Source organism: Triturus cristatus, chromosome 10 (assembly GCF_964204655.1).
Source record: "Triturus cristatus chromosome 10, aTriCri1.1, whole genome shotgun sequence".
NCBI lineage: Eukaryota > Metazoa > Chordata > Amphibia > Caudata > Salamandridae > Triturus > Triturus cristatus.
The window spans coordinates 968,815,168-968,833,730 of NC_140593.1; the positions used below are offsets into that span (position 1 = coordinate 968,815,168).

The window sequence follows — 18,563 nt, forward strand, 5'->3', positions numbered from 1 at the left end:
CACCCTTGATACTAGTCCCTACTGACTGAGCCCAGCCTGGAGCCCTGTGTGGGAAAAAGCAGGAAAAACCATCCTAAGGACCTGGACAGCAGGAACAGGCCTTAGACACAAAGAACAGCGAGATCCTGACCTGGATACTGGTTTCCCTGGAGTCCGGCGTCGAGTAGCCTGAGACCTGGAGCCCGAGGTGGAGAAGCGGCGCTGACTGAAGAAGCAGACGTCGTACCCGGAGCCGCCTGAGGTCGAGAGAGGGCGCCGACGGAGGTCGTGAGGAGCACCAGAGGTCGAGGAGGAAGTTAACCGAGGTCGAGTGAGCGGCGTCGACGGGGGAGTGGAGACCGCCCTCCGGAGTCGCCGGAGACCGAGGAGAAGTGTGCCGGAGGTCGGGAGTGGAGATCGCACTCCGGAGTCGCCGGAACCTGAGGAAAGGTGTGCCGGAGGTCGGGAGTGGAGGTCGCACTCCGGAGTCGCCGGAACCCGAGGAAAGGAGCACCGGAGGTCGGGAGTGGAGATCGCACTCCGGAGCCGACGGAAGTCGACATCAAGCCAAGGCCACCCGACGTCATCGAACCGGAGCCGCCCGAGGTCGACATCGAGCCAAGACTGCCGCCGACATCGAGCCGAGGCCGACGTCGTCGAATCGGAGGTCGACATCGAACCGAGGCACCCGACATCGATCCGGAACCGCCTACCGGCGTCGCCAAGAACTGACATTGTGCCGAGGCCGCCGACATCGATCCGGAACCGCCTGACGGCGTCGACACGACTCCAGCGGCGTCGAAGCTCCATAAACAGGGCAGTAAGTGGAGTAGAGGGCGCCTAAGGCCCTGTGGAGACCTGAGAGACTGCTCTAAGGGGCTAGGGAGGTGCTGGAACCAACCTGACTGTGCCAGGGGTGAGCTGGGACTAATCTAGAGAAGTTGTGTGGAGGGAGAGAGCCAGGTCTCTGGTATTTCCCCCCTTTTATCTACCTCAGTTTAGGCCTCAGCCTTGTCCAAGTCAGGGAGTAGACACCCCCAAGCCTTCCACAACCCCACAAGCTGTGCCTGGGCCAAATCAGCCCTTAGTATTCACAAATGTGATCTGATAATATGAGTGTCACTGTATGCTTTTAATTATTTATTGGGGGCACTGTATTTATTGTGTTTAACCTATTTATTGCTTCACAATATTTATTGGTACAGTATTTATTGCCTCAGAATATTTAATTGCCTGTATGTATTGCACTTGTATTTATGCCCTATTTATTTACAATCACCCCTATTTATTGAATCATTAAGCCAGTATTTATTTGACCTGCACTTTCTCAAAAGTTTGTATATTGTGATTGTTATTTATTTTTCCAATCAGCAACTAAGAGAAAAAGATAAAGAAAGATATTTTCATAATTTTTACGGTGTAGAGTCGTTTTTGGAACGGATGCACGCATGGTTATTGTAGGGGTATATTGTATGCTTAGCACGGTGCCTGTTTCCTGACCACTCGAGCCAAGCTACCACAGTGTGTTCGGGAAGCCCACCACCACCCTTCCGGTGTGGGAGTGGGTATTTCCAACACAGTAGGACTGCAGAATGTGATCAGCATTAATAGCAGGTTTCAAACAATGTCATTGGCAGTCTGCGGGGTGAAGTCCGGGAGCAGGGGGAGGGGGCTGAATCAGTCCTGGAAGGACATGTGGTCAAAGAGCCATCATTGCTGAGTGATCGACGGAGTCATCATCCATCCCGGAGTTCCTATCGTGTTCACCGTTGCGGCTGCTGTCTGTAGTACCAGTCTGCATTCCTGCACCATTTGCTCCAAGTCTGGAACAGCTATTAGGGTAGGATGCTTTGTTCTGGGACATCGGTATCGGCGCTGCATCCCCACCCCATCTCAATTGGTGGTGCCCGTCTGTGTAGATTTGGGGTTTGTGGAGCGTCCCGTGGAGTCCAGCCATTCCGAGACCCCTTTGGGTGTATCCCCTCCGTCGCAACGCACAGACGTGGTGGAAACAGCAGAGAGTATTTGATGTCAAGTTCCCTCAGACGGCGTTTGGCTGCAAGGAAAGTGCAGCGTTGTTTTTTTACTGCAGCAGTATAATCTGGAAAGAACATAATCTTAGCATTGTCCACCTTGATTTCATGTAATTGCAGAGTTTCTTTGAGAATAGCATCTCTGTCTCGGTAATGCATCACGTGGAATAAGAACGGTCTGGGGTTAGCACCTGGTGAGGGGCGGCAGGCAGGAACCCGGTGCCTCTGTGAAGTATTGTGAAAGAGTGTCTTGAGGCAGCAACTGTTGTATCCATTGTCCGACATATACGACCGCATCCGATCCTTCTGCTCCCTCCGGCAGACCCACCACTTGCATGTTATTACGTCGCGACCAGCCTATAGCGTATTCTACTTTTCGCTACCGCATTTCGACACGATCCCACAGTAATCGTATTGAGGTGCCCATGTCACCAGTTTTCGGTTTTATGATGGCAATAGACTGTTCAGCTTCATGGACCTTCTCTGCTAATTTGCAATGATCGGCGTGGAGTAATGTCAAGTCTGTTGTAGCTGCGTCTAACTTGGTCTTGAGGGAGGTTCTCGTAGGTTACCGTACAGTGCCAAGCTTTTTCACCACCGCTAGTGGCAGGCCACATGTTGTTGGCCCATGCCGGTATAGCTGGCAGTTACTGAGTATCGAGTATCCGTTTCGGTGGTTGGGACCTGCTTGCCAGAAATATGTGTGAGGGAAATGTGGCAGCATGAGCAGCCCCCGTATTTCAGATGTGCTGGACTGGCGCATTAATGCACAGGCCAGCCGTCAGGCTGTGGGTCTTTTTATGAGCTCTACTGCATGTGCTTCCCAGTGGGAGAGCAGCGTGTGACCTCCATAGTCACTTCGCATTACAAGCGGAGTGAATGTTCATAAGGAGCTGATTTTCCATAGAGCGTGTGAACAGGGGTGTCCCACATAACGGGTATGCTGTAGGATATAAAAAGCGCCAGTGCTAAATGTCGGTGTGTACAGGCACCTGGGGTGAAGCTAGATCTGTGCCTGCAGCAAATTAGCCCTCAAAGATCTGTCCCAGGATGGGAGAGGGCAAAAGGCCCTATGAAGGGGATCTGACAGCCACAGCAGGGGGCTTGCAGTTGGGGGGCCCAAAGTGCACTGACAGGAATATCCAATAATGTTGCAGGAGTAGGAGTACAGTTCAGCCACATGGTGAGGCCTTTCACATAGATGCCTAGTCCATATAATGTGTAGAGTAGACACCCATCACCTGACTGCCAAAGTAGTTTGGATCATCGGTTAATTGGGTGTGGCAGCCTGCCGTAGCGCCTGTGTCCCGGGTTGATGGGTCTCAGTCAGCCCAGATTGAACCGATGGGCTCCGCGGTCCGTCTCCCCTGTTGCTATTGATATGTAAAAAAAACTATTCAGACATGACGAATGACCCAGTTGATTTGCAGCCATGTCTCGGCAGCGCAAATTGGCGGCCGCCAGCGTCCACACCTCGGGGCAGTGCCATCCCCGGGCCGGGCAACCGCATCTCACGTCTGTCCTGCTCCTCACCTCCTTGGTGGCACGTTCGCCACAGCTCACTCCTCCGCACTTTGTCCTCAGCCTAGCTGGGCGGCGACCTGGAACAGAGTCGGCTCACTCCATTCCTCACTTCCTCGCAGGCGTAGGGGCCACGTGTATGGCCATGTCATAGTCAGCAGTGCGGCTACAGGCCCAGGCCAGGACTGTCGACCAGGGCTGCACCCCTCTACAAGCCAGCCCCTGGGCAAGGAGGTTGGATTGGTGCGCAGAGTCGGTGGCAGGGGATCAAAGGGATCCAATCCCCGTTGGTCGAGACTGGTCCCCGGCAGGAGACGTGTTGATTGAGCGGGGCGATCTGCGGAGCTCGATCTGGTCATGCCCGCCATGATAGATTCGCTAGCCATGCCCCTCTATGGTTAACTGATACATAGAAGTGTCTGGTGTTACCTCAACTGAGGATATTTCCTGTGCTTTTTTTTAGGCTTCTGTGTTTTCCTTTCACCAGTCTTTTTTCCCATAGTGCTCATCACAGGGTTTATGTAACCCCCCCCCCCCCCCACACCCCCACCCATATCCTAGCTATGGTGTTTTGCATCTTGTGAGCTTGTTGTTCTGTGTTAGGAGTTTTAAAGGATTGAAACTTGGGAGGTGAGGTGAGAAACTCACAGGGTAGTTGTTCAGTGTGATTTACGGTGATTTGTTGACCAGGTTGTATGGACTTAGTGTGTGGTTACGCGGACTGATGGGTGAATGCAAAGGTCTTAGGATGGACATTTTATAACATGCATTCTTAAGTAAGGTATTCAACTTGACAGTGTGGGGGATTTGTGTTGGAGGTGAGAAAGAGAGTCATTGAGCAATGGGTAGGAGCAAGGATTGTTTGGTGGTAGCACATTGTTTGTGTGTGTGTGTTCGCCCATGTATGTTGCACTGATAGGATGTTGTCTGGAAGTGTTTGGCTGTCTTCTTGAATAATTGTGTGGAAGGTAAGGTTGTTTTCGTTTTGACTGGCGTGATCTAAGAGATGTGGGAAAGTAGTATTGTGTTCTTTCCAAATGTCCTACCAGGGTGCTAAGGAAGCATGTGTATTGTGGGGAGAAGTGATGTGTGGGAGGAAATAGAACCACATAGGTTGTTAGTAGGTGGTCTTGTGTTATGGCTCCTGTATGTCTTGTGGAGTGTTGAAGTTATTTAAGGTATGAGTGGCATAGTGGTTTTGGTATGTAGTGTTAGGTTTTGTATCTCCTGGAAAAGTTTTCTTGAATATTCGGGCCAGAGATCCTGACACCGATTCTAGTGAACTAACAGTGACAGTCTGCCTTCTATGCAGTTTCCAGCCCAGTTTATTCAATCACGGTTGTTTTTTCAAGTTTTGAGAACAAATATTGTGCTAGCAGCCCATGCATTTTTTCACGTCTGGCCTATTTTCACACATGCTCCACTCACAGCAGCTTCTTCCGTTTAATGATTAACTGATTCTTGGATTTTTCCACTGGGGCTCGTTGTTATATCCTTTAAGTTGTACAAATGTCACTCTCGTTTATCCCTTCTACTAGAACCCTTTGGGCTCTTTAAATGGTTGGTCCTGATGGGCACCCCTATAGAGACGTAACATTCAAACGTCATCAATAATGCTACTTGGGAACCAACTGGCACATGCATCAACGTAGGCTTTTGCGATTCCTTAATTGCGATTATTAAGGAATCGCAATTAAGGAATTGCAAAAGCCTATGCATGTAAGAATCGCTATAAAAATAGCGATCCCTACACATTCCTTAATTGCAACTCGCAAATTGCGAGTCGCAATTAAGGAATGCCGTCCCATTCATTCCTATGGGCCTCCAGACCCATAGGAATGAACTGGAGATTGCATGAGCAATTTGCGAGTACCAGTAGGTACTCGCAAATTGCTCATGCAATTTCAAGGGTGCAAGGGTATCAAAATGACATCCTATTGCACCCTTGAAATTGATCTGTGCACATATGTTGCACACACACATGCCCTAAGGGCATGTGTGTGCGCAACATGAAACTTTGAAAAATGCACAAAAGTGCATTTTTCAAAGTTTTTGCTCCCCCTATTAGCGAAATCGCTATTTTCTTTACTTTAATGCATTGCATTTAAGGAATCTCAATTTGGGATTCCTTAAATGCAATCGCAATTTAAGTAATCGCAATTTAGAGATTCCTTAAATTGCGATTTTTGCATTTGGGATGATGCATCCCAAATGCAAAAATACCGGTCGCAAAGGGGCAGATTTAGAGAATCTGCTCTTTTGCGACCGGTTTTTCCTTTGATGCATGTGCCTGCAAAGGTATTAATTCATAACCTATCATGTCTTTATAATGTTTCCATTGTGATGAATGAGTTAAGATATGCCTATGGTCATATGTCTTTTATTTCATATGCCTTCCTGTATAAACTATCAAACCACACTACAAAACGCCTTTAGTATAGAGTACAGTATTACTTTTTCTTTTGTCTAGTCTGCCAGTTTTAATTATAATAAAAACCATTTGTTGTTTATCTGTACTTTCTGATCGGACTGTTGACACTTTTCTCTATATACAGTTTCCAGAATTACGTTTTTTATTCACTGATTGTCCAAGTCAAACCGGGATCCCAGAAAAACAAATAATTTGCATTTATTATTCCAAGAGAACACTGTTTTCCTTCGTTACAGTTATAGATCAGGTTCCCTCTTTGTCCTTAATACTCTTTGCGGTTGCCTGGATGTAAGGCAGCACTCTGTTAAATGTTTTTGTTTATAAGAAGCAATTACACCATGAGCTTCTAGAGAACAGCACTTTCTTTGTGGGGAACATGCTAAGTGCCCATTGACAGTATCAGTTTAGGTGATACAAATCTCAGTCTTGGAGGAAGAAGTTTGTGGCTACCCACCAGTGTATGAAAGGGAGGCGGTCAGTCATGAGAGAAGGAACGTCTCACTCACAAGAGCCCATGGAGTTGTGCTCGATGGAGGTCAACTTAATGCCATGTAGAACAGGATGCCAACTTGATGGATCCCTTTCGTCAGAGGTCACATGTAAATGTGAAATAGAAACAGGGACAGAAGTGAGTCCATGTGGGACGCTGAAGTTGATATTTTTACCTAAACTAAATAGGGGTATAGTTACTGACTGACTACACTCCATTACATAAGATTAACCAGTTCAACTACTTGCCATTATACCCAGCTTTGGTTAGTCATGCTGTCAGGGAAAAGTGTTCCACGAGATTTGAAGGTGGCTGAGCGATACAATAAAGCTCTCCTTGAAAACCAGTACTATCAGTGTTTGAAATGGAAAAATAGAAGTGCAGGTACTCTGCAACAGAGTACCTGCTTGTTTCTGAGAAGTGCTGTTACTCTCCAATTATAAGTATTACTTTTTTTTTTTTAGAAGTGCAGGTACTCTCCCTATAAATAAATAAAGTTCTGGTATTCAGTACCAGACAGTACCAGCCCATTTAAAGCACTGAGTGCTATCTACGAGTATTCTCATAACATCTAACACCAGCAACACAACTAGTTTGGTGCTACAGCCAGGTTGAAATTTTACCTATAGGAAGTCCAACAGTTAAATTCTTTCAGCAAAACCTCTGAATCTGAGTGAAAGCCAGTCTTTCGAATAACCTTCTTGTATGGGAAACCCGGAAGGTAGGTTGGGTGTTATTCAAGTGTTCTGTTGCAAATTAATTTGTTATAATAAAGGTTACACAATAGCTCATTTCCACAGAATGGGAATGACCCCCTTCCTTAATGAGCCATTGCGCAACAGTCATTCACTCATTAATTGATGACACATATGTTTCTATTTGACATGTTGTGAATGCTAAGTAAAATAAATGGAATAAATGAGAACTGAGGTGAGGGTAATGAAGGCGGAAGTGGAGGTGACAGTGAAGTGATAAAGGCTGGTGCCACATGACAAGAGTGGCTTGCAGCATTATTTTATAAAACAGAAAAGGTTGGGGTGAGAGAAGAGGGAAAGGGTGAGATATGCACTTTTATAAATGGTGAGTAAATAAAATTTGAGGGTACATCTGAAGGATGGTAGAGACAGCAGGGGACGAGTGAGCAAGAAAGAGGAGAGAGAAGAGATATGAGGAGCGAGTAATAAAGGAAGACGAGTGTGATCAGGATGAGTGAGAAAGCAAGAAAGTAGAACAGAGATCCAAAAGGAGACGAAAGACCAAGAGAAGGAAGGAGATTTGTAAGACAGCAGAAATGGAATAGGAGAGTGCAAGTAAGAGAAGTAGAGATTTAAAAAAAGAGAGGAGAAAAGAGGAAGGGTAGAGAAAGTTCGGAGATCGAAATCAAGAAGGAAAGAAGAAAAATAAGGCAAGAGGAACAAGAGAGAGTCAGCAAGAAGAGAGCCACATAAGATACGGTGAAGAAGATTAATACAAAAGTAAGGATAGAGAAGAGAAGAAACTGGAGAACAAAGAGAAAAGAGGCGAGATCAGGAAAGACAATGGGAATGGAGAACCAACAAGGGGAAGAAGGAAGGAGGCAGAGGAAGAATGACAGTGAAAATGAATAACCGGTTTTTAAAGCCACAGTCTCTAATGTAGCTGATTTTACAGAGCCATACCAGTTGAAATTTGAACAATGTGGCAGAGATGTTGAAACAAGATGAGAACATTGAATGCTACTTACCGAAAGTCATATTAACTTTTGTTTTAGATTTTTATTTTTAACTGATATCAACCATATAAAATCACAATAAAAGTACAAAGTCATAAATTGATCACATGCAATAAAATTGTCAACATCATACAATACTGAGAATTATTTTAAAAGAGTCGAAAAACTCCATTTAGTTAGCTCATCTTATTTACAACCGTTAATAATGCTACATATTACATTCTGTTGGGAGTATGCCCACAGTTGGTATGCATTAAAAACATATACCTTTGACTTGCAAAGATGCGACAAGGTAAAGCAATATACTCATACGTATGAATTACACGTCCACCGAATTAGCAATACCTTACAGTCTAACAATTTCCATTTTCGTTGCCACTCCCAATGGCAGGAGCTGCCACCAGGATTTCACTTCCATTATATCCAATGCTGTAGGGATTTTAGGCAGCCTAGGCCTATAAATTGAGAGTTAGGACAGACTATCAGGGATCTGACAAGAACTGGTGGCCAGGTAGAGAAAGGGAAGATAGAGAGCTTTCAAGATCATACAGTGAGTGAGTAAATAATAGAGATGCATTGGGGATGTTCTGCATGAGGCAACAAAGTAAAGATAATTCATACAGTGAACGAGAACCACCACAGTAGTTGTCAGCAGTGTCAGCCCATGGATCCTGGCAATCACAAAGGAACAAGCACTGTGGTAACATCATCAAGGGTGGAGAACTTAATACACAGTCACGAAGGAGAAGAGTAGTGCTTAACAGGAAAGAACGGAAATAGGCAACATTTGATAGAAAGCAGGCAAACATGCAAACTAGGAAACTGGGAACTAAGGACAAGGAGAAAGAAACTGGGAACTTAAGAAGAAGGGAATGGAAGTCAGAGACTGAGAAAAGGGTAACTGCAGAAGTAGTGTTAGTTCAAGGAATTATGAAGCACTGAAAGGGGCACTAGCTCAAGAAGAAAGGAAACCCTGCAGAATAATGCTAGCTCTAGAAACAAGAACACACTACAAAATATTGAGGGTTCAGGAACCTACGATGCAGTTCAAGATAGTGCGGGTTCAAGAAACAAGGATTTGCTATTGCTCAGGAATCTGGAAATTGCTGGAATCATAGGGTCTGTCAGACAGGAACTCTGCTACAACTATCAACATTTGACTAAATGGCTCAGAGGCTTTAAAGAGATCATTAACGATCACATGCTTCAGGTGTGAGCAAGACAGCACCTGCCGGACGCAGGTGTTCTGATTCACCCACCCATCCTTTGCTTGTATAGGTCCAGATGAAACAGGAAATTCTGGGAATTTCAGACTTAGGCAGGAAAATCAAGTAGGCTTCCCCAACACCCAGCATGGATCCTGAATATAAGTCAACTCCAGGTTATTTGTAAGGAAGTTGCAAATCAGGATTGAGAAATGCCCCAAGGGCAGGGCTTCTGAGAAACATAGTCTTTGTGGGACAGAGGGAAACATTCTGGCTGACATAATCATGACACGGATCAAAAAGAAAAGGCAAGTTCAGAATGTTGTCCAAGACACTGAGAGTCTGTACACAGATATAATTCAAGGCCAGACAGCTCAGTCTAACAGTAGAAGGTCCACCAGGCATGCCCTCTAGTGGTGGGAATGCGAGAAAGGTGAGCAAATAATTACACAGATTGCCAAGTCTATAATTAAAGTTGACTAGTCTGGTACTTAGGTGTTTAACATATCTGACGTAGCTCTTGCAGCTAGGGGCCCACTTAACTCTAAGCCACATAGAATACTCAAATATTTATCACTTGTGGTCGGAGTGATCTCGTTTCCATCTATACCCCACTTTCCTCTATAATTGCTTCTCCAAAAGAACATACTTTGAGTTTTCTCAAAGTTAACTAGCAGCCATTTTCCAAGTTGTATATAGTGAGAAATCCTGTGATCATTGGAGCCTGACAAGCGTCTGGACAAAGATCACTAATTCTTCTGCATAGTATATCACCCCAACTTTAGCCAGACCTAGCTTTAGTAGACGATGGCTCTGTGACCTCAAACACAATCCCTGCTGTGTGATTCTACTAACTTTTGCACAGAAATGTTTGCAGTGTGTGGGTATAGGTTGGGGTTTCTCCTCCTCTCTCTCGCGGTCTCTCTTTTTTTTTCTTTTCTTTTTTTACAGAGTTTTATATAGCAGGAACTTGACCCGGTATAGGGTTTCATTTGTTTAGGCACGGGGAGATTAAGTGATTTGCCCAGAATCAAAGGATGTTCAGCGTCATTGCCGAGACTCGAAACCCCAGATTCGAGGTCAACCACCCTAGCCGTTAGGCCAACTCCTCTATCCCTTTCACCTTACCCATAACTCTAGACTTCTTGTCCCTCTTATCTTTCTCCTTTCCTTGCCAATAATTGTCACTCATACAGAATGGTTTATTTTCTTTATTTAAATGACAAAGGCCAGAAAGAAGAGGAACCAGCAGAGACACTTCTCAAGACTAGTTTTTAATATGTGCTGGTGCTGAGCACTGACAAGACCCAGTCTACTTGAAGATGCGGGCATGGCTTCCAGGTAATGTCTTTCAAATACTATCCATTTTACTCAACGTAATTGAGCTGATCATATTTGAGAAACTAGGAATGACTCAGTCAATAAAACATGCTGAATTCCAAGAAGTGTGTTTTGCGCAAGATGATCTTAACTTTAGCATTAAGTGTTACAATGACTTTCGAAACTTTATGCTGAGAACTTTAATTTTCTGTTTAAATATCTTTATTGGTCTTTTCAAACATTTTCCATTTTCTCATGGTACATAACATAACAAAATGTCAAATAAAAAAAGATCAGTGTTTCCAAGTACATATTGCATTTTTGTGTCAATACTGTTGCCGGTAAACTACTCAAGCTACAGCAGATCGTATTACGATGCGTTACAACACACAAATGTTTCATCAAGAGGCTATCTCTCTTAACGTCTTCTCTATCATCGGACCTACATACCTCCCCACATTGCTTAATCACCCGTGGAGAGAGAGGAGTGCAACCAAATTAAAAGAAAAGGAGAGAAAAAGGTGCCAATACCACATAATGACATTGCCTATAGCATTAAGGCCACCCTTATCTGATCGTCCTGAAAGTGGCGAATGTTGAAAACAGTCTTACGTGGCCAATATAACTGGCCGACGAGGGAGTTGTGCCAAAGGAAAAGAAAGAGGATAAAAGCAAATACCCCAACAAATTAAATCTTTTCAATATAAAAACTATAAACAACATAATTAAAAGGCTGCCATCTAAAAAAACCAGTATGAAAGTCATTACATTACAGAGTATCGGACTATTGAATGTGGGAGGTATGACAGGATAGCACACTGGGGCGGTGGTCAAACTCGTGTCAATGTTAGGAGCTTGCCCTAGGAGCGCAGGCAGCGGGACAAGAGGGGTAGAGGACTACGCTACGCCAGGCGTACGCTACAAGGCGGCATCCGGTGAGATGTGAGTGTAGGTCTCCATGTTCCCCTCCCCTGCCCCACAGGACCTTCGACATGCGGCTTATGGAATGGCTGACTAGGATGCTGAGAACTTTTATAATCAAAAGGGAACCAAAAGATAGTTGAAAATGGTAGATCACCAACCTCCCTGGCTAAAGATCCCCCCAAGAGGGACCTTGTATGGAACATCTGTTTGGGACACTCAGATGGAGGATGGACTATCTAACCATGAACAAGCCCCATGGAGTTAGGGAGAGGCTGCAGCAGTATTAAAATATGGCTCAGTTACAGCACCTACATATCAGCTAGAATGTCTTTTTAATTTAAAACAAGCGAGTCAAGTTAACATTTTTAACATCAAATTGACTGATATTTATATGGAGGAGTAATTCCTGTATTAAGATCAATCACAAATATTGGCCACTTTTGTCACTCTGGCATTAAGATCACTTCAATGGGTATTTTTAGAAACTTGCATCCTATTTAAAATTTAATGTCGTACCCACAAGACGGTGAATTTACAGATTCTATTTATTCAAGATGTGTGTATATTGCTGCCTTATCAATGAGGGGTGTCAGTGCTCTTTACAAATCACCAAGAGGAGGAAGGCCCTCTGGCTACTGTGGCAAGACAAGTCAGCCATCTTGCTATCAGAATTAGGGGGACACAGATAATACAAAGCTGCATTGTCGCGTGCTGAGAGCTACAATACAGAGTTGTTTTCTGAATTTTATGAGTAATGGCAGGATAGACATTAGAATACTTAGGTGTCTTTGTGACATGGACCAAATATGGGGTTTCTAAAAAGGATTCTGATTTTGTCTGATGATTACAGTAAATTGATTGTAATAATCATTCATTAATTTGCCTTTCTTAAGGTAGCCCATGCCTTTAGTCAGCATATGATGTGTAGTAAGTAAAATTCTGTCAAAATATATTTACCTGAGTTCTTTCTGAGGATGGCCTAGGCCGGAACATGGCTGGTTCAGGTGAGGTGAAGGTTTTTGCTGAGGATGTTCTACGCCCAGCCCCATGTGGGCCAGGAGAGGTGAATTTCTTTTCAGAGGATGGCCTGCCTCTGCACAGACACTGGTCTGGAGAAAAGACACTCATCTCGTCATCTTCTGCATTCATGTTGAAAATTTCAGGTTGGTATCAGGCAAGAGTGAACAGCAACAATGCCTGAAAAAGGAATTTATGACAATAAACAGATGATCTCAATTCCCAGTAGATTTCTAAAGGGACTAATTTACATTTGCATTACTGAAATTTCAATGAGAGACTACCTTACTGAATTAATTATATTTACTACATAGCAATCGCTTTTAGAGTGAAAATGTAACCCAACATGGAGGATGCACTGAGACTGTGATGAGGACGTTTGGTCCCAAAAGAAATACACGACAGACATGCTCCACCATTCTTCTAAATTATATTATGGAACAAAACTCTGAGGAGTTACAAAAAGATGAATATCACTTTGTGTGCCAGTTAGGGATGTTTCGTCTTCCAAAGCGAAAGAGCTCTCAATGGCCAATAAGACCATGCCAGCATTTCTCATTAGAAAGTAGTTTCCCACAGGGCAGGCTTTCACGCTGGTGGTGCCCAGTGCAATAAGGTTTCTTGGCGCACCCGCCCCCCCCACACATGACCTTCACCTCGGATTCTTTCACTACCACCCCACAAAAGTGCCCCTCATCTCTCCGTAGCCCCTCTCTCACATACACTTCTTTTGTTTAAAAGCGCTGGTCAAGGCTGGTTTAATCTACTTTGCTATCCTCGTACTATACAGATCTGTTCTTTGCAGCAGGCATATTAACCCTCTGAGCCACTTTATGGCGAGTCAAAACTGCCACTAGACAAAACGCCATTTCACTATGTCTAGCAAGAACTTTAATCACAAGAGTTATCTTGACATTTGTATTGCTGCCTGAACTGAAAGTTGGACGCACAAGGTACTCTGCAGCAGATGCCTTTCAATCTTAAGTTATTGCTCAATACAGCCCTCCCCCTCCCCCTGAGGTCAGTTCCCCCTGCAGGTCAGCACTCAGTGCAGCCGCACCAGTCACACAGCCCTAAAGTCGGCCCTGGTTTCCCATTTTGAGGTTATAATCTAGTACTGCATTGTATTGCAGCATTTATATAGCCCTTCCTACTTCTATGTGGGGAGCTGAAGTGGTTCCGTACATGAGTAGCACCGCTACACCATGTAAGGGTGTGTGGTAGGAAAGATATTTTTGTTTTGATCCTATGTGGGAAGTGTTGCACGTTGTGCTTAAAGACCACCCAGATGCAGTTATCATGTTATGGGACGCAGTCCTTAGCAGTATGTTGGACGCTGAAGTGTAAGAGACAGGTTCTCATTTGTGGTTTTCAGCATGCTGGTAGCTTTCAACAGTGCTCTGGGTCTCATTATGGTAGTTCATATCATGATATAGTGGGCTTGTCTGGTTACTGCACTGGGTTGTCCAATTTGAAATGTTGTGTATAGTTGTCGTACTGAGCTGGTATGGTTGGAGGAAGAGAAAAGTGGAGAGATCGATTTGGATGGACATTTTTTATTATCATTCCGTATCTGAGTGTCTATGTGAGAAGTATAGAAATGGTAAGCTTGTATCGATATTTGGGACCTGCGGTGAATTAACTATATTAAAGTTCTCTAAAATTGCTGAGTAATGTGTGACAGACCTCTTCAGTGTATTCCATGCCTGTTCATTTGGTGATATTTGGCTTCCCAGTGGTGGGTGGTACTGCAGGTTGGAGGTTATGTGGGCTGGGGGGGGGGGGGGTGGGGGGGGACTCATATAGACTGAAAGCTTGGCACCTTAAGAGCAAGCAGGTCTCACACTACCTTTCGTACGAACTGAAGCTCTTTTTGGAACATAATGACAGATCGTGGACTCGCCTAGAATGTTGGGAGGGGGGACAAAGTCCACATACGGGGTGTAGCCCGCTTGCACCTCAAATCATGGAACAGGTGTAAAAAACATATAGCGGAGATGAATTTTTTTTTTTTAAACGTCTTTTTATTGCAGAATTAAGAATGAGAACTCCGTTACGTCAACCTAAGTACACATGATACCGCAGAGCCCACCCCGCATCTCAGCACTGTACACAGCCATGTAGCCCACATCCCGGAGGCTGGGCGGCGCAATAATGCGAAGATTCTGAATGTCACGTCGATCATTGCACAGATGGACAGGTCAACAGCTCAGTATACCATCTGCTTTTTTACCCCTTCGCCTCAATCCCCTGTAAACCATCACCACCCCCCTACAACATCCCAGAAACTCCCCCCCCCCCCTGCCCACCCCCCAACTACTGCTGGCATGGGGCTCCGACCATGAAATGTAGCACACTGGTTGCACTGCTGTCTGCTTTACATGTATCTCACTGGCCTCATGGAACCCCGCCCTCCGGGCCATCCCGCTCTGCACTCTCCAGCCGGTAATCCTTCACAGCCTGTACTATCAGCTCCCATGCCCTCACCCAGTCCAATCCCTTCTCATTTCCTGCCCTGGTCGCCTGTCGCCTTCTAATCACGCTCTCACAGCCAGCCCACTTCAGCAGCTCAGCCAGCCATCTCCCATACGACGGACCCCCCCGGGATTTCCAGTGCCATGTGATTTCTCTCTGGGCCAGCATGAGACCTAAGTCTATAAATGTACTCGTCACTTTCGTCTTCGCCGTGTGAGGAAACCAGAGCAGTAAACAGGCCGCCATGTCAAACTCCACCTCCCGGTCGGTGACTGCATTCAGAAGCTCTCCCACCTCCGCCCAGTATGTCCCCAGTCTGGGGCACCCCCATAAGAGGTGGTCGAACTCCGCCCCAATCACTAGACATCTCGGGCACGCCGCGTCCTGCACCTTAAAATGCCTCCGAATCCTTCCCGGGGTCAAATAGGCCCTATGCATCACGAAGAAGTGTACCTGCTGGAAGCGGGCATTCCTACTCCCTTTCCACGTCCTCCGTATGATATGACTCCACACCGTGTCCGGAATGTGTTTGCCTATGCTGCCCTCCCATTTCTCCTTAAGAGCTGTAAGCGGCTCTAAACCTTCTCGCAGCAGTCGGGAGTGGAGGCAGGTCACCGCCTTCACTCTCCCCGCTGCCATCACCACATACTGACAGGTCAGGGCCACGGCTGGTTCCACCAGTCCCGTCTTCCAGTGCTTTTGTATCGCTGCGCTCACCGCCGCGTGTAGGAGGTAACTCCCTTCGGGGAGACCAAACTGTTCCTGTAATACCTCAAAGGGGGCGAGCGCCCCGTCGACAAATAGGTCTCCCACCATCTGCAGCCCCAGCTCCTCCCACTCCGCCAGCGGGGACCAATCACCGCCGTGCGGTAATGCCGTCAGCACTCCTAATGGGATCTCCGGCGCATAGGGCCGTGTGATTTTCCCTCTCTTCATGCTCCTGTGCCAGCACTGTCGGAGGGTTCTCTCCTCTATGGAGAGGTCTCTCACGTCTAGCTTCTGTTGCATGACTATGTAAGACAAAATGTGTCTCTGGATACCAGTCTCCCTCTCATGCTCCGGGCCTCTAAATGCTCTTGCTATATTTTGCGTTAGGACCTGTAACTGTGCTGCCAGGTAGTATAATTCAAAGTCAGGGGCCGCTAAGCCACCATCCAGTTTAGGTCGCACCAGAGTGGCCAGTGCCACCCGCCGCCGCCCCCCTCCCCATAGGAAGCCCACTATCATCGTCCTCAACTCTGCAAACATCCGTTGGGGAATCCAGATCGGCAGGGTGCGGAAGTAGTAAAGCAGCCGCGGCAAGGCCACCATCCTCAAAAGTGCCACCCGGCCCAACACCGACAGCGGTAGAGAGGCCCAAAAGGCCATACATCCCTTCAGGGCCCTCACACTACGTCCTATATTACCTTCTAGCAGGTCCCCGACGCTGTGGTAGATCCGGACTCCCAAGTAGGTGAAGCACGTGGCTTCCCAAACCACCTCTATCGTAAGTGGGGGGTACGGTACCTCCGCCCGTAGTGGGAAGACACAAGTTTTGTTCCAATTCACCTTGAGGCCCGAGAGCCCTCCAAAGCCCGACAGCAATTCCACCGCCCCTTCCAGAGCCTCCTCCGAATTCTCGAGGTACAGCAAGAGATCATCCGCGTACAAGGAGATATAATGCGTCAGCCCCCCACACCTAATCCCACCATACATCAGCCCCGTCCTCGCCCGCATCGCCAAAGGTTCCATTGCCAGGGCAAACAGCAGGGGAGACAACGAGCAGCCTTGTCTCGTGCCCCTGCACACCTGATACGCTGAGGAAACCACCGATCCCAGGCGGACTCTGGCCGTGGCAGAGGAGTAAAGGACCTTCGTCCACCGCCCAAGTCCATCTCCTAGGCCCATCTTCTCCAGCACCGCAGCAAGGTAGCTCCACTCTAGGCTGTCAAAGGCCTTTTCAATATCCACGGATAATACTGCCGGCCTCTGGGTAGGCCCCCAGCCATTATCCAAGATGCGGACCAGGCGCCGAACATTCAGGGCCGTGCTCCTCGTGGGGATAAATCCAGCTTGGTCCTCGTGTACCAGCCGGGTCATGTAGGGCATTAATCTAGTGGCCAGGATACGGCTCAGAATTTTATAGTCGACCGCCAGCATAGACAATGGTCTATACGATGTCACATCGGAAGCGTCTCTGCCCGGCTTCAGTAGCGGGATCACTAACGCCTCCCTCATCGATTGGGGCAGGCGTCCGAGCTTTAGAGCCTCGGCATAGACCAGTAGGAGCCTGGGCGCCAACACGTCTACATACTGCGCATAGAATTCGACCGGCAGGCCATCTATCCCCGGTGTTTTGTTCCGGGCCATTTGCTTAATAGCCACCCGGATTTCGAGGAGCGTGACGGGTCCGCCCAGTTCATTCGCAGTCTCAGCCTCCAGCCTAGGAAGCTGGACAGTCTCCAGGTAGTCAGCCATTAGGTGGCCCCCCGCCCCCAGCTGGCTCTTATACAGGCCCGTATAGTACGATCGGAAGCGCTCTAGCACCGCTGTTTGCGTGTATACCACCTCCCCTGTCTCCATTCCAATGCTCATGATCGGGCAACCCCTAGGTTCTGGGTTTGCAAGCCGGGCTAGCAGCGTTCCCACCTTATCTCTTTCTGCATGCATTTTGGTTGCATACAGCTTATAATCAAAGCACCTCAGCCGTTCCGTTGCAGTCGCAACTACCTCCTTCGCCTCAAGCAGCCTATCATGTAATTCCGGTCGCTCAGGTCTGTCCCGCTCTAGGTCCCGCAACACCCCCTCCGCCTTCTCCAGGTCAGCCAGGACTGTCTTCCGCACATGCGGGAACCGGCCCAAACAAACACCTCTGACCACCACCTTCATTGCATCCCATTCCGTCGCCCTCGTGGCGGTTGAGCCCTCATTCTCCCTAAAGTAGAGTTCAATGCCCTGCTGGACCGCTGCACTAAACACCGGATCTTCTAACGCCTCTGGTCGCAGCCTCCACATCGGAACTGCGGACCTCGGCCTCTGCCATTGCACCATCAACAACAGCGGATTATGATCGGAGATCGTTCTAGTTAAATACTCCGTGTGGGTCATTTTGAGGGCCAGGTCACCACTACACAGAATGGAGTCTATCCTGACATGCAGGGCATGTAGAGCGGAGAAGAAAGAGTAGTCCCTATCACCCGGGTGTTGCTCCCGCCATACATCAACCAGGCCCCACCTCTCTTGCCAGTCCGCCCTATGTGCCGCCAGCCGGCGCACCGGTGAGTCGGCCAAGGGCGGATGCGACCTGTCTAGTATAACATCCGTTATCGAATTAAAGTCCCCTCCCAGTAGAATGGGGCCCGCCAGAAAATGGGCCAATGATCCCGTCAGGCCAGTAAAGAAGCGCGCCTGATCCACATTAGGAGCATAGAGACTACACAATACTACATCCTGGCCATACAACCGCCCTGCCACCACC

At 47.1% G+C, this 18,563-nt stretch overlaps 1 protein-coding gene across 1 annotated transcript in view; it reads right to left on the reverse strand.

Moving 5' to 3' along the window:
• Nucleotides 1–18,563, reverse strand: part of DLEC1 (DLEC1 cilia and flagella associated protein) — a 576,582-nt gene that overhangs the window by 537,782 nt on the left and 20,237 nt on the right. The window contains exon 2 of the mRNA XM_085628869.1: nt 12,572–12,811. Coding sequence (XP_085484995.1) covers nt 12,572–12,763 — 192 coding nt within the window. The 5' untranslated portion in view covers nt 12,764–12,811. The remainder of the gene's footprint in view (nt 1–12,571; nt 12,812–18,563) is intronic.